This window comes from Podarcis vaucheri (genome assembly GCF_965113315.1).
Source record: "Podarcis vaucheri genome assembly, chromosome: 3".
NCBI lineage: Eukaryota > Metazoa > Chordata > Lepidosauria > Squamata > Lacertidae > Podarcis > Podarcis vaucheri.
This window is the reverse complement of record NC_138761.1, coordinates 32437760-32454593: the sequence shown is the minus strand read 5'-3', so window position 1 is coordinate 32454593 and position 16834 is coordinate 32437760. Positions and strand designations below refer to the sequence as shown.

The 16834-nt window shown below is 43.8% G+C and overlaps 1 protein-coding gene across 1 annotated transcript in view; it reads right to left on the bottom strand.

Annotated features, from left to right (window-relative positions):
- Positions 1 to 16005, bottom strand: part of LOC309529418 (calpain-2 catalytic subunit) — a 37394-nt gene extending 21389 nt beyond the window's left edge. Inside the window, exons 1-4 of the mRNA XM_082217553.1 lie at positions 15510 to 16005; positions 10074 to 10143; positions 4887 to 5005; positions 3613 to 3746 (exon numbers count right to left, since the gene is read on the bottom strand). Coding sequence (XP_082073679.1) covers positions 3613 to 3746; positions 4887 to 5005; positions 10074 to 10143; positions 15510 to 15746 — 560 coding nt within the window. The 5' untranslated portion in view covers positions 15747 to 16005. The remainder of the gene's footprint in view (positions 1 to 3612; positions 3747 to 4886; positions 5006 to 10073; positions 10144 to 15509) is intronic.
- Positions 16006 to 16834: the final 829 nt, after the last annotated feature.

Below are 16834 nucleotides of genomic sequence, written 5' to 3'. Positions count from 1 at the left end.
ACTTTCTTTTCTCGGCCTTTGAAATTAAAGTGTAGCATAGCTAAAGCCTCACAATCAGGTGTCTGCACTACTACTTCTTTTTCATTCACGAAAAGCCCAAGGTCAACATGGGATACATCAAAATGTTTGACACACAGATCTGATCATGTACCTTAGCTACATGTATATTAAATAACTGCACTATTAATCCATATGGACTAGGGGCTTAGCCAAGATGGCGTCGTTAGCGGCAGCTCAATTTTGTGCTCCGCGTTGATATATAGATTTATTAGTACTCTTCAGCTCTTTTAAAGTTTTTTTTTTTTCTTCTTCTCCTCTCTTTTAACCGAGCTTAGCAGCTTTAAACTATCACTATTTTTTATTAACTGCCAAAGGCCTATTTTTATCCGAAGGAGGCTCAGCAAGCCGCCTATCTTCACGAAGCTGGTAATTAGCAGACGGGGGAGGCCAACTACTCCTTCGGAAGACGCCGAGCTTTTTATCTACAAAAAAAAAAAGGGAAGGAAATGAAGCCGCTATAACCCCAAGAAACACAAGGCAAGTTCAACCCGATAATTATTACAAGGGACTTTTGTTTTCTTTTTACTGCATCGTTATACTGCCTAGCTACCTTATTGGTTACGTCGTGAGGTCGTTGAATGAGGGAGAAAGACCTAGCTGAACTTTAAACGAAACAAGGCACAATATAGAAGCTTAAGACCAGTAATATTTTCCAACATTTCAAATGATTGATACCTCACAAGTCCCGATGTAAATAGCTGGAGAACTAAACAGGTTGGAGAGGTTGGAGAGGTTCAGGAGGCAACTTCCATAAACTTCCATAAATCGGCACCTCTGCTACTGTTTACTCCAGCTTAGAACAAAAGATAAGCCGCCGGTAAGCAAGCACCCCCCTACCATACATCCATATATACCCATATACCCACTATGGTCCTCACCAGGAAAAATTACAAGGACCAAGGAATTCTGCCTAATTCACCACAGAGGCCGATGGAACGACGAAGGAGACAAAGTAAAATTACCAGCTACTTTCCCCAAAAAGACTCGAGCAAGAGAACTCTGAATGAGAGTATCCTAGATGTAGCTATGCCTTTGCCACTTACAGTGCTGGATTGGTCAACACAGTTAAAGGACTTGCAAACAAACAACAAGTGGACAAGCCATCCAACAAATCTGGCTCAAGAACTTGCCATAGCAGAGAATGCTACAAAGGCTAACACAGCCAACACATCTGATGCCAATCCTCATTTGTCACCGCTGGAACTTGGAGGTAATCTTTCATCCCACTGGGTGAAAGCCAATGACTGTGGAACAGAAATGTGGGGTGATCATCTTCAGGAGCAGATATACCAGATCTCTAAGGATCTCCTCAACGTTAAAAAATTTCTAGCGATAACAAACGGGCTGCTCCTGACCCTAGTGGATAACTTCAAACAACATGTGAGTGCTTCAGTCCAGAATACAAATCCCCTAGCCAGCCCGGATCCACCACTCCCCAGTAAACCCCGGAGGAAAAAAGCTGAGCCTAAGAGGAAAAAAAGCAAAAACATGAAAAACCCAAGGCGGCTTAAGGCAACTCACCGTACCTGTAAAAAATATTGGCAGAAGCTCTTTAACCTTCTTCCATCCCTTTCTACAAGTGGAAAAAACAAATCCAAGTCGAGTGCCATCAAAGAGACACGTAAAGTAGATACTCCCATAAAAGAATCTAAATCAAGTTCTGAAGAATCAACACCGAGCTGGGACAAAGGAACTGATCCATCTGCAGTCATATCGCCCCAGAGTCCTCTCATGGCCAGCACAGAATCAGTAGACAGAGGTGAGCAGGCGACCCAAACTATCGAGGGGAACCACTCCTCTCAAGTTCGACAGATGTTGTGTCCCAAAAGAGAATGGAGTTTAGTCCTAATCCCACAAAAGCTTGTCTTTGCTAATTACCCTAAACCGCCTAGATTTTACGCAGGGTTGGACCGTACAGACCACTTTTTGTCCATTATAAGTGGCATTTTACCGGGGGTAGTAAAAGCAACTGACATAGCCGCTATAGAGTATCTACATCAAGATGATTGCTCGGTACGAGCACTGATTACTTTTTTAGATCATAATCTGGCCAGTTTCATTTTTAGAGCTAAAAACCTATTCAAAAAAGAAAGAATAGTTCTGTTAAGAATATTTGAAAATAGAGCACCTGCAACCCCTCTGATAGGGCCCAAGAGCATAGGAGTGGAAGTTCACAAAAGGGAAAAAACCAACCACCAAAACCATCGAAATAGAAAGTATAAGTTCCAGCAGGATCATCCCCACCAAACAGCACCAAATGAAAAAAAGGAAGCCTCACACCCAACTGGCGTCGAGCCTCCCACGTGGGACAGTGAGGACTCCGTTTGGGAGGAAGAACTCTCGCTGATAAAGCGATTCTGGTCACTGCATTCTCCAGCTCAAACTGAGATCCTGAAAAGATTTGATTTACTTCGAAGCAGACTAGAAAAAAAGGATGATCAAGGTGAGACAATGAAGGACCCTTATGTGCAGCCTATATCTCCCAAATGTCTGGTGGATAAGAAGACAGTGGGAGGCACCTTTAAATGTGTGGACGTGGAATTACAATCAGAGCCCCCTGTGATGTACAATAAAGTAAGACCAAAGCAAGGTGTGAAACCTCAAAGCTCCTGGCACAGCTATCTTAAATTGTCTCCGAATGAATTAGCTTCCCCCCCAACTCCAAAACCTAGCCCCAAATCACCAAGAAAAGAGGATCACTACACTCTCTCCAAGCAGCCAGCCTCAAAAAGAACCAACGGGTGTGTTTTTTTAGACACCAAAGAATTGCTGGACATGGTGGTGACATAGATCCAGCCCCCCGAAGGGCCCGGGGCCTAAAAGTGCTGTCCTGGAATATCGCGGGCTGGCACGCCAAGAAAAATAATCAACAATTTTTGTGTTACCTTAAGCAATTTGACATCATCTTCCTTCAGGAGACATGGCAGAATGACCCTATATTTCTTAATGGGTATAACTGCCACTACCTGCCTGCCTCTCCATCTCAAAGGGGCGGCAGATCTAGTGGTGGCCTAGCTTGCTTCATTTCCACGGAGCTAGCGCACTCCCTAACAGCCCTACCCAGCTGCAACTCTTTAGCAACAGCCGCCCTACTTAGCTTCAAGAGAACTATTCTCTTGCTGGTCAATGTCTATATCCCCCCAGGCCAAAAAAAACCCGTTGTTAAGGCTACATGGGCTGAGCTAGAGGCGTTTTTAGAGCCACTCGAATCTATTTACCCGTCTGCCCTGACCATTGTGTGTGGAGATTTCAACGCTCGTATAGGGACAGATGACAACAGTCTACACACTCATTTCAACCAATTTTTGGACACTGAAGAACAGACGGATATTGGCGCGACACGTCTGTCCAAAGATAGTAGAAGTAATTTCCCAGGTCTCTGCTTAGTGCAGGCTGCTAGACGGAGGGAACTGCTGATATTAAACGGCAATATAGAGGGTGTGGCAAGAGAAGGTTTGGCCTGAGCAGAGTCCCAAGGGTCACGCAGAGGGGCTTGGAGTGCTCAGCCCCTGGGCCTGAGATTCCCCACCTCTGATGCTGTGCTTTACTTACTTGGCATAAGCCTTCTCCAGCAGAGCGCTCCAGAACTCACTCCTTTGGGCTGAATGAACAAAGAGGAGCTCTCCATCTTTGGTAGGTAGCTTGTCATCAACAACGACATCCACCCACTCTCCATACTGCCAGAACTGAAAACAAATAATCATCATCACCACAATGTGTTAGAAGGCATGCTCTTGACCACAGCTGAAAACAGCTTGGGACCAGGTTAGCCGAAGGAGCTTCTCCCCTTACATAATGGTCGAGATAAAAAAATTCCTTCCAGTAGCACCTTAAAGACCAACTAAGTTAGTTCTTGGTATGAGCTTTCGTGTGCATGCACACTTCTTCAGATACACTGAAACAGAAGTTGCCAGATCCTTCTATATAGTGTGAAGGAGGGGAAGGATCTGGCAACTTCTGTTTCAGTGTATCTGAAGAAGTGTGCATGCACACGAAAGCTCATACCAAGAACTAACTTAGTTGGTCTTTAAGGTGCTACTGGAAGGAATTTTTTTATTTTGACTATGGCAGACCAACACGGCTACTTATCTATAATGGTCGAGACTTCAAGATACGTTTCAGCAACGCTTCTCTGGGTGCCCTCAGTGAGGAAAGGGACTTCTTGGTGATGGCAGCTAAGTTATGGGATGCCTCTGCAGAGTGTACTGCCTGGTGCCAGCTCGCTTCACCAAACATTTCACTTAAGTTTTGAGAAAGAGCTTTTTGAAGCTCTAAAAGCTTGCCACCTTATCTGCAGTGTAAGAGCAGGTTAAGTATCTTCTAACAAAATATATAACCAATACCAGCCCCTTTCCTCAACCTGGTGCATTCCAGATCTTGTTGGACTATAACTCCCATCATCCATGATCACTGGCCAAGTTTGCTGGGGAGTCAGACCCCAACATTAACCTGAGGGCACTGGGCTGAGGAAGGGTGACTGATACCACTATTCATCCCAGAAAAATCCCTATAGCTCAGGTGTACAAAAAGGTACTTGCATCAGGAGAGCATTACCTCCAGACAAGCATGCAGCTTTAAAGTTGTTTTAGGCAAAAGAATCAATCACTGCCTTGAGCAACATCCAAAGGGTAATTGTACAATGTGCACATTCTTCCGGGAGGGGTGGATCAGGTCGGTTCACACCTGATTCTGCAGAAACCAAATTCCTGAAGCTTCCCTACCCTCCACTGCATGCATACCAGGGTATCAGTTGATCAGGCAAATACAGTGCTAATAAAGCAGCGTAACCCTTCCAGGCAAAAGGCAGAAATCAGTATCTGTGGTACCTGGAAGTGGAATATTCCTGCATATCGGTCTTTGAAGCTTTGATCGCTGGGCACAACTCTAGCCAAAACCTCTTCATTCAATGTGAGAGAAGCAATGGCTGCCAGGAGCCAACAGTCTCCTGTGAAAGCAAAACAAAAGTTATTTCCCATTAGTCTCCATGCTCTTAAATAAATAAAGAGGGGTGGGGGGAGAAGAAGAAATAAGGCACTTTAAGTCCTATTGTTCTTACCAGGAGAGATTAACATAAGAGCAGGACAGAGTACTGTACTTCTATACTCTAATTATGGTGGCGGGGGGGGGGGGGAGCCTGTATTGTGCTGCTGTGGTAATGTGAGGAGGGCAATTTTTAATTACCTGCTCCCCTTAAAATCAACTGGGGAGTTGATCTGCAACAGCTCCAGCTGTCAAGTTGCACCACCAACAGAGACATGGGCATGGTCTTGGAAGACACAGCCGAAGTGTGTTCTTTCCTGTGCTGTCCTATCCTGCTCAAAACTACATCTCATTCTAGCAATTCTGCTGGCACATCTTTGGTGGTGTTGCGCCAGCATATCTGGGGTGTTCCATTAGGGTATCTGCCATGGCAGTAGGTAATCTGCCATTCTGCCATCCCATTCTGCCCTGCAAGTCACCTAATGAGACCTGCGGGTATAAGGCGGTATGCAAATTTTAATAATAATAATAATAATAATAATAATAATAATAATAATAATAGTAATAGTAATAATAATCCACAAAAATTGGGCTGAATTACACCCAGTGATATTTGGCATAGAATAGTTGGGAAGCCTTCCTTAAAAAAATGGGAACAGTAATAAGCTTTTCCCAAGACGGATGAATACAGAATTACCAGCATGTTTGGACTTTCACATGTTTTTAAAAAGCTGATTTCAGTCTCTGCAGAATCTTGCTTTGAGAATTCTGGATTAATCTGATCCATCTAAATGATATTAACAAACAAGGTCCTCCCCAACATGTGTGGAAATTCACTGATGCCCTTCTGTTCCAGCAGACTTTTCCATCTTTCATAGTTTTGCCACCTGTGAGTCAGAGAAGCTCTGTAGACTGGCTCTGCCTTCCAGAATCGGATGGTTAGCTGCTAACCAGTGCTGCTGGATGAGAGCCAATGTACACTCGCCTCCTCACCTTTGGTGCCTCCAGCAGCACTGCAGTTTACCAAACACACAAACAAAACACAAATTACTGAATAAAGAAGTCAATGGCGGGGAGGGGGGAAATAACTTCAGCATTTTCAAACTGAATAAACAGAACTCTACTGTCAAGATCAACTGTCTGTGATGACTGTTCAATGCTAATGAACTCCACTGGTGCATCAAAACACCTTGAGATCTCTTATCATCCAAAGGCTAGACAGGTCCTAAGAATCTGAAGTAGCAGCTCACAAGAAAATTCCAACGTTTGTCCACCATTACCAAGAAGCAAGTACGAAAAGTAAGGACTCCCTGGACACCAATGTTGAGCAGTAACTAAATAGCAAAGTATCAGTTAAACTCACATAGCAGAGGTACTGCACCTATGTCCATAGTAGTACGCATTGCCATGAGCCAATAAAGATCTTGGTTTTGCAACTGTAGAGTGGCTGTGCTTGCATCATGCACTCCTTCTCTTTAGTAACTGATCATCAACAGTGATGCTTGGCAAATAAAAAGGTAAAGGTAAAGTACCCCTGGATGGTTAGGTCCAGTCAAAGGCGACTATGGGGTTGCGGCGCTCATCTCACTTTCAGGCCAAGGGAGCTGGCGTTTGTCCATAGACAGCTTTGCGGGTCATGCGGCCAGCATGACTAAACCGCTTCTGGCACAATGGAACACCGTGACAAAAGCCAGAACACATGGAAATGCCGTTTACCTTCCTGCCACAGCAGTACCTATTTATCTACTTGCACTGGCGTTCTTTCAAACTGCTAGGCTGGCAGGAGCTGGGACAGAGCAATGGGAGCTCACTCCGTTGTGGTGATTCAAACCGTCAACCTTCCGATCAGCAAGCCCAAGAGACTCAGTGGTTTAGACCACAGCACCACCCATGTCCCTGCTTGGGCAAGTACTTAGCAGCAGACATACAGAAAATGACAATTACAAAAACAGGCTGAGATCCTTTGAACAAAGAGGCGCCTCTCATGGAAACCCAAGATAGTTACCCAGAAAGAGTTGCAACTTCTATTTAAGGCTCATTCTTGTGGCATTTTTGGATTCCCCATAATACTACATGGTGGGAAAGTGCTTCATTTTTAACAAAGCTGATATGGATCCCAAACAAGAGGTGAACCAGACATACCAGAAACCAGAATGAACTGATAGATACAGATCTGAACCGAATCTTGTGGAAAGTGCTTTAATTAGCGCACAGATTCTGACAAGTGTGTCCCCCTATATAAGCTATTGTATCTTCTTTAAAAAGTTGATGGTTTTGCCTCTGTTCTCCTGCATGCTGCTTTGGCACAAGAATTTCCTTCCCTTCTATAGTGGTTTCACTTACTGTGAGATTTCCAGAAGAGAATCTTCTGGTTACGGTAAAAAAAAAAAGTAGATACATGAGAAATGGGCAGCAGAAGATGCACTTGAAAAAGAATACATAATCAGCAGAAGCAATTGGGAAAGCTCAACTGCTTCAATCTGTGCACATATTAAACTGTTCCACCTCAAAGCCCACAGCAGGATAGGGTGAACATGAATATATGTATTGCAAGCAGTGATGATGGTGCTGTCAACAGCACCTCCCCCGCTGAAAATATTAGAACTGTACACCACCCTAGTGAGTAAAATGGGAGATCCTCACAGCACAACAACACAGTATTGTAGAAAAATGCATACATGAATTTTTACAATGTAAATGTGGTTTTAATTTCTGGGGAAGATATATCTGCTACTGAAATCAGAGGGGAAACACTAGCCTATTTATAGGTCATTGCTGTGATACTATAGCAACATCCTTTGAAAAAAAAACCCAACCCCATAAATATTGAGCATGCTTCCTCTATGCAAAAACCATTCTGCTAAAATGACTCACTGTGCGCAGCGAGCTTTGCAGTAATATGCAACTATGAAACAATACAAGATACACATAAACATAAAAAATACTAGAACCTGAGAAAACTCATCTAAAAATTCTTAAGAGATTCATTAATTAATTCAAAGGAAGGGCTTTTTTAAACCCACAAAGCTTTATAAATTTTACAGTGCAGTAAGTTTGCTAGAGTCTGTAATGTTCAGTGGCCCAATTTCCACATCACATTAAGTCACAGTTAAAAACAAACTATTGTTTTATGTGTAAGCAAACCACGCTGGTGTATGCTGCTGAAAACCTTTCACTCTGCTCCAGCTATGCCACTGGGTAACATGTCTGGCTTGTTGTGACATCCAAATCTGGACTCGTGAATCTTTTCCTGTGTATGGATGTCACGACAAACTGCACTTTCTTGCTTTTTGGCAGCACACATATAGCAGTAATGTGCATACTGCAAACTCAGACTAAACCACACAGTTTGCTTCAAACTAAGGTTTAATGTTTGCTTTAAACTATGGTTTAATGTGATGTGCAAACCAGGCCATTATGCTACATTCTTCTTAGAGCCAGTGTGGTGTAGTGGTTAAGAGCGGTAGTCACATAATCTGGGAAACCGGGTTTGCTTCCCCTCTCCTCCACATGCAGCTGCTGGGTGACCTTGGGCCAGTCACACTTCTCTGAAGTCTCTCAGCCCCACTCACCTCACAGAGTGTTTGTTGTGGGGGAGGAAGGGAAAGGAGAATGTTAGCCGCTTTGAGACTCCTGAAGGGGAGTGAAAGGCGGGATATCAAATCCAAACTCTTCTTCTTCTTAGTTAAAAAAAGCTTCATTTTTAGAAGGGGGAAAGGTATTCTAAGTGTTAAATGACTGATTGCTACACCTAACTTTCTCTCCATGTCACAATGCCAGAGTGCCTTCCATCAGCTTGGCTGGTGGCCCAGCTACGCCCCTATCTAGACAGGGATAGCCTAACTATTGTTGTCTATGCTCTGGTAACTTCAAGGTTAGATTACTGTAATGTGTTATACATTGGGCTGCCTCTGAAGACGGTTCGGAAACTTCAGCTGGTGCAGAATTCAGTGGCCAGGTTGCTCACCGGAGCAAGACGGTTTGTGCATATTACACCAATCCTGGTCCGACTGCACTGGCTACCAGTTAGTTTCCGGGTCCAATTCAAAGTGCTGGCTTTGACCTATAAAGCCTTAAGCAGCTCAGAATTCGCCAACCAGTGCCAAGTGTACACTACTTTGATAATGGAAGGTTAGAGGACTGTTGCAGACTGGTGAATGACACAGTTTCTTCACACGAATCTGCTTAATCCCTGAAGTTTCTAAGTGGTGTACATAAAAATTACAAAAAGTGGATAAAATCAATTAAAGTTAATAATAATAGAGACAGAAAACTTCCTTAAAATGCTTGTTGGAATAGTAAGGTCTCGCTGTGACTACTTGAGGTGCGTGACAACATGAAATCCAGAACAAAGGTGCAGTATGGCTCTGCGTCCAAGAAAAATGCAACATTAAATAGGGTTTAATGTGTAGTTTGTGACACCGCAAGGGCAAAAAGAAAGGCAACCTTACAAAAGAACATCGTAGTTTGCAGCTATGAAGTAAGGCCAATGTCATGGTTTTATTTGTTCCTGGATGCAGCCTGTTGAAATCAATGCATACCTGCCCTGAAGCACAAACAACATTCTTTTCTTGGAATGAAGTGCAATTTGCATGAAGGATGAAAAAAAGGAGTCTCTTATCTGGAAGTTAAAGTCAAATGCCACAAGCCAGCGTTATCTCATGGATATGGAGCGCACACAACACTCTGGAGGGAAATTGATTCAGGAAGAGGCAAAACTGTGTTGGAACTGAAGGGTGCTAAAATCAGAATTCTGATGCAATGATAAAAGAACCCAAGGTGGAGTAAGATGATGTGGTAGTCTGATCTTTGTCTAATCACACGACAAAGAGAAAATATGATGATTTACATGGTTGAGAGGAAGCTACATTTCCCTCCAAAAGGTGAAGAGAAAAATAGCCTGGTTTAGTTTGAGGCCGACATGATGATAAGCAGGTTTATACATTTTTAAAATAAAGTAAATAGATCTAAAACAAGGCAGACATCATGTTAAGAGTGCTTCAGCAGGAAGTTAAGCATGGTCTCCATCTTACCTAAAGCTCCTTGGCAGATATCAGTTCTGGTAGCACCTCCAACAATAAACTGAGGATTGGAACACAACTCCTGGCAAAGCAAGTAGTAAGAAGAAACATGTAAGAAAATAAATTTATTTAAAGTTATGGACATTCCAGGCTGATCTCCAATGGCAACCCTGGTATCTGTACATGAATGTGTGGAGTGTTGGGATTATGTTTCCCACCAGCTGCAATTCTGCACATGGTTAGGCTGGCTAAATCTCTTTGAAGTCACTGGGGTCTAAGCAGACCAGCTATGTACATGACTATAATCCAAAAGAGGCACTAAGTCAGCAAAGGCTGGGTCTTAATGAAAAGCCAAAACTTCTAAAATATTTGATGTGGGCCGCCCAATTATGCTAAAAAAATGGGTAAACTTATGGAATGTAAATTTGAAATTTACAGCCAGCTATAATATCAGAGAGAACATGATGAAAATGGCTCATCGGTGGTACCTTACTCCTTCCAGATTATCAAGAATGTATAAAAATTTGGCAAATGCTTGAAAAATATTTACTTTCATTATTATCATTTCGTGTGCGGGTGTGGGTATGTGGGTGAGTGTTTTTGTATGCAATGTTTGGGAGGAAATAAGATGGCAAATAACAAACAACAAACTAAATATTTATGTATGTAATTTTTATTTCTTAATTATATTTAGTGGTAGTATGGGTGTATTGTTTTTTGTAACATAAAATCATTCAATAAAAATTATTAAAAAAAATAAAAAATAAAATATTTGTTCTAGACAATGTTCTATCCACTTCAGAATCTCGGAGGCAGGCATCCAAAAAGAAGTTCTTAGTGGCAATTTGTGCTATAACCCTAACCCATGGTCTCCCAAACTTGGGTCTCTGTCTGTTTTGAACTACAACTCCCATCATCCGTAGCTAGCAGGACCAATGGTCAGGGATGATGGAAACTGTAGTCCAAAAACAGCCGGAGACCCAAGTTTGGGAAAACCTGCCCTAACCCATTTCTCTAGTTCAAAATTGTGGGCAACTTTTGATGCACTCAGAGACAGAAACAGCACAGGAGATATTTCTTACTTTTTGATCTGATAACTGCTGGGAGCCAAAGTGGGGCGAGTAAGTTCACATTGGGACTTGCTTTGGAGTAAAAACCTATAGGGTTGTGCTGTGCTGATACTTTCTGTGGTTTCCCTCTCTACATGGATGTTAATATATTCCTTACTTCTGGTTTAATATGACTGATGCTATTTTTCTGTCAATTTTGTTAACGGTTAAACTCAAGGAGATTTTCTTCTGGATTTACCAAGCTGAAATCTGAGATTTTCTGCCCTTATGCAAAGCATGCAGCCATGGAAACGTCATCCTTGAATATACAGAGGCCTCCACTTTCCTCAGCTGACTTCTCCTTCTTCAAAGAGCATAATGCTAAGACTTATGAAGGTCTGGTTGGCTCTTACCCTCAAGGAAAAATATTTATTTTCATGTGTTCCTGGTGCTGCTTAAAAGCTGCTGGACATGTTGAGCAAGAAAATCCCCTTTATTCAAAAGAAAACCACATAGCCTCTGAAACACAGAGGGGTCTTTCTTCACAGTACGTTTTGGTACAGAGCAGTTTGCAACTATACACACCTTCACCAGATGACATTACCTAAAGCAGGGTTTCCTAAACTTGAGTCTCCAGCTGTTGTGAGACTACAACTCCCACCATCCCCAAGCTAGCAGGACCTGTGGTCAGGGATGATGGGATTTGTACTCCAAAAACAGCTGGAGACCCAAGTTTGGGAAAGCGGCAGCTAATATCCATTTGTTCATACACACAGATGGGCATGTTTTCAAATTAGTGCTGAATGGTGTTCTCTGTTCCCCTCCCCTCAATTAGTGCTTCCACAGACCCTAGTCTTTTTTAAAAATAAAAAACCCTAGTTTTCCAAAAGGGAGGGGATGGAGACTGGTGTGTTGATATACTGATATACAGAGGATATACTGAAATACAGAGAATATATATCAGTATATAGAGGTGGCTACTGCACCACTTCCAATTTTACCTACTTCATCCATAAATAAGTTAAACATGGTGATGGGGAGTGGCACACCCCTGCAACGTCGCTAGACCTGCCCCAATAGAAGATGACCTGAGAAAAAAACGCTCTCAGCATAAAAAAGGTGTTGTGCCAAGAATGCGCTTGAGAAGTACATTCTTGGCACAAAACAGATTGTAACTGTTCCAGCAGAATGTACTTTAGACTGCCAAGTAGTGTGGGGCAGGGATGAAACAGAGTGATGCCATGTGTACAGCAACCCCCCAAAAGAGCCTGAATGCACATCATCACGCAGTGTGCGCGCGCCACATATTACAAGCAAAATTTGCTCTTTCAGCATTGTAAATAAAGGATGCAAGCATGTAAATAATTGCATCCAAATCGGACTCTGAAAAGTACAGGCAAGTCAGATGCATCAATAAATGCATCTATGGAAGTGAGTGGCTGCCAAGATAAGAAGAGGACAGGCAAGGAAATGAAGGGTAGAGAGGTGACTTAAACACAGAGTTGGAAGCCATTAAACCCAGCCTCTTGCTGCAAATCCACTCATGCAGCATCCCTGATCAGTGGGCATCCAGGTACTGCTTACAAACTTTTAATGAAGGACTATCCTCCACCTTTTGAAGCCTAGTATATGACCTATAAAAGGAAAGCAGGAGGAAGTGAAACAACAGGTGAGGGCACACCATCTATTGTCCCTCCTGAAAACATAAAACAGGAATATTTCACAATGTAGGGGTAGGGTGTGGTGCACAGGGTGGGTACAGTGCATGAATAGGACTGCTGAATGAGCATAAGAACGTAAGTAGAGCCTGCTGGATCAGGCCAAAGGCCCATCAAGGCTAGCATCCCGTTCCCACAGTAGCCAACTAGATGCCTGCAAGAAACCTGCAAGCAGGAAATGAACACAAAAGTACTCTCCCCTCCTGCAGTTTCCAGCACCTGGTATTCAGAAGCATTGCTTGCCATCACGGCTAGTTGACAATGTAAACCTACTTCGCAAGGTTACTGCTAAATGAGAATCCAGGATTTGCGTACACTTGGGATGTTCACCAAAAGCAGCCTCCCCAGTCAGTGGTTGTCTCTGCTTCAGCCATAACATTTAGAAGACCTCATCACAATGATCAATACCATGGGTAGGCAAACTAAGGCCCGGATCAGGCCAAATCGCCTTCTAAATCCGGCGTGTTTTTACATGAGTAGAATGCGTGCTTTTATTTAAAGTGCATCTCTGGGTTATTTGTGGGGAGTAGGAATTCATTATTATTTTTTTCCAAAATATAGTCCGGTCCCCCACAAGGTCTGAGGGACAGTGGACCGGCCCCCTGCTGAAAAAGTTTGCTGACCCCTATACTATTGATGAGTCTGACCAAACTGCGGGAGGCAGTGGAAGACAGGAGTGCCTGGCGTGCTCTGGTCCATGAGGTCACGAAGAGTCGGACACGACTAAACGACTAAACAACAAATACTATGGATAATGACTGCATACAGGCATCCTATGGAGCTGCAGAGACTCTCAACATGAACAATGTGGCATCCCCATGGCAAGTGAAAGATGTACGGTATTTTGGCCTTATGAACAGGAGTATGATTATGAGTGTGGTTCATGAAGCATAGGGCGAAAAAGGTAAGCATGAAAGCATGCATGATTTGAGTAAAGATGGAACTTTGGTGTTCTAACTACTATTTATCCATTTCACCTCAGTGCCTTGGTATTTTCAGACTTGGCATACTTTCTAAATGCCTACAACCTTTCTAGCCCACATGAGATATAGGGCTCATGGCCTGCTTGGAGGTGTTATTCCCATAGGCAACTGGTTGGTCACTGTAACCACAGGATACTGGATTAGCTGGGCCTTTGGTCTGATCCAGGAGGGCTCTTACGTTCACACGAAACAAAGATAGTGAGTGAGCTTAAACAATCAAAACTAGATTTTTTAATCCTCCATATTAGTCTCTCAGAAATCCTCTTATTTATCACTGTGTTTGGATTGATGGGCGCTTCCTCTTACAAAATATGGGAACTTCTTTCCCTGTAGAAAGCGACAAGTGCATTTTGATATTGCCTCTGTGCCTTAAACACACTAGCTGCAGTGTGTAGATGAATCCCCATGGAAGAAAGTGGTACTTACTTCTGAGTAAACATGCCTAGCATTCCACTAGCTTACAGGAAATTATATTGTATCTGAAGAAGTGTGCATGCACACGAAAGCTTATACCCAGAATAAACTTAGTTGGTCTCTAAGGTGCTACTGGACAATTTCTAATTTTTTTTTGACTGTGTCAGATCAACACGGCTATCTACCTGAATCAGGAAATTATATATTAGCTCTGTAACATCCTACGGGAACTAGTATTCCTATCAGGCATTAGTTTGTATAGAAGCAAACGGACATGCTGCCAATCTCAGTCCCACCCTACTCTGCCTTCCTATACAAAGGAAACATTTTTTCTAACTTACTCATAACTTCTGCTGCATACACAACAAGCACACCATCCTACGCTGCGTCAACTAAACCACAATGATCACCACCTCCCATGCTCCCTACAACCAACCCAAATTAGAATCCCTACTTCTAGTATAAAAAATGCATTGAAATGATAAGCACAAGCAAACCCTGTTGGCACTCTAGTAAATACCCTAACTGGATGCTTACCCGATTGGCAAAAGGATGATTACGAGATTTGGAGTGATCCTGAGTATCAGAAGTTTATCTTTTCTTTTCCTCTCTTCCACTGTGATGGGCCACAGCCACAGCCAAGAAAGCCAGATTCCCCACAATTCAGGCAGGGGTGGGCTGATTCCAAGAGTACAGTGGTACCTCGGGTTAAGTACTTAATTCGTTCCGGAGGTCTGTTCTTAACTTGAAACTGTTCTTAACCCGAAGTACCACTTTAGCTAATGGGGCCTCCTGCTGCCGCCGCGCTGCCAGAGCCCGATTTCTGTTCTTATCCTGAAGCAAAGTTCTTAACCTGAAGCACTATTTCTGGCTTAGTAGAGTGTGTAACCTGAAGTGTATGTAACCTGAAGCTTATGTAACCCGAGGTACCACTGTATTTGCAATGCAAGGGATCCCATAGGATCTTTAATTTAGGAATCCAGGCCTTCTGAAGAGAAAGTTCCACCCCCAGTCCCAGTTGCTAGTTACACTCAAACTCCCAAAGAACTAAATTCAGGTTCAATTCCCCGCCCCCGTTTCCACCTCTCTTATTCTCTCTCCCCAAACCGAATGGAGAATCCCGTTCTCAAAACCGCCTCGTAACGACTACCCTCTTTAAGTCTTTGTTATGGACTGAGTTGAATGGGATCCAAAATGCAGCAGTCTGATTGGTCCTAGACCAACACTTCGCCCTCATCCCACCACGGGTCCCGCGTGAACACGCGAGCACGTCTGAACGCCTACCGTCGGCCTCTTCCACACGATGCCCCTTGTTTTGTAGGAGTTCGGCCCCAGCTCCTTGTAGCCCAGGGAAGAGGCGGCCGCGGGGAAGGAGGGGTCCTGGAAGAGCTTCCCCGCCTCGAGGCACTCGTCGCGCAGCGCATGGAAGTCCTGGTTTAAGTACTTCACGGCCTTGGCATTGGAGCCTAAGCCTCGGGCGACCTCCCTGTCTTTTGCTAATTTAGCTGCGAGGCCAGACATGATGGCTGTTCCCTTTTGTTGCCGCCGCCGCCGCCGCCGCCGCCAACTCCGGAGCTGGACATAAAAATGCGAATCTCCTCCACGCCAATGACGGCGGCGAAGCGGGCTGCCGATGATTCATGCAACGAGAGGAAAACTCTCATCACTGCGCTCGGGGTGTGGCCGGGTCGGCCTTCGAGATCCAGGCGGTGCAAGCGGGCCTGTCGCCCACCAGTTCTCGCTCCAGCTCGGCCGAGGGCCGCTGTAGGCGAAAGGGGCAGCATTTCCCGCGCTTTTTTATTACTATTGCAAAGAGAAGAGCAAATGTCCTGCCCGGGGGGGGGGGAGGGGACTGACGCCTTTCCACACACAAAGCTGTTTTGCCAAATTGTCACACGCGCCGTTATAAAGGCACGCGCCTTATGGACTTTTAGCATTTCACCGATGAATATGGAAAGACTCTCACAGCAGCCTTATTCTCACATTCTCCCCATCTCTTTGAGGCTGCGCGCCTCGAGAGGAAACGAATGCCAAGCAAGCAAGCAACGCCTCCCGCCCCGCAACTTCCCTCTGCCTCTCCTACCCTCGCCAATTGCTGGATCCTTGCGAAAATTACTATGACTGAATAATTGCCTAGGAAATCCTGAAACCTGAAGCGTGCTTGCTTGACAGTTAGGTCCATTGGGGAAGGCAAAGCAAGTAGTTCTGACTTCAACAGAGAGAGAAAGTTTGGAATGGAATTCTTCTCATTCTGAAGTTTTAACTCATGGGACCAAGTTTGCCCTTCAGGCGGAAATCCAGTTTTCCCCTTCTGTGTTCATACAGAAACATGATGTGCTGCCACTGGTCTTTAATTATTTATTTCCCCAGTATTTGGCACGCCAGATTTCAGGACTGAGACCTCCCAAGACAACTCACAGAAACAAGACAATTCCACTGCGATTACAATTTAAAAAAACACAAACAATTTAAAAACTGTGTAGAACAGCTTCACCATTCCACTCTATTTCTTTGTTAATTTATCTTAACACTGCAAACCTATCAGAAGTAAATCCCACTAGGAGGATTTGCTGAAACAAATTTGGAAATTGGGATGCAGAAAGGGGAGG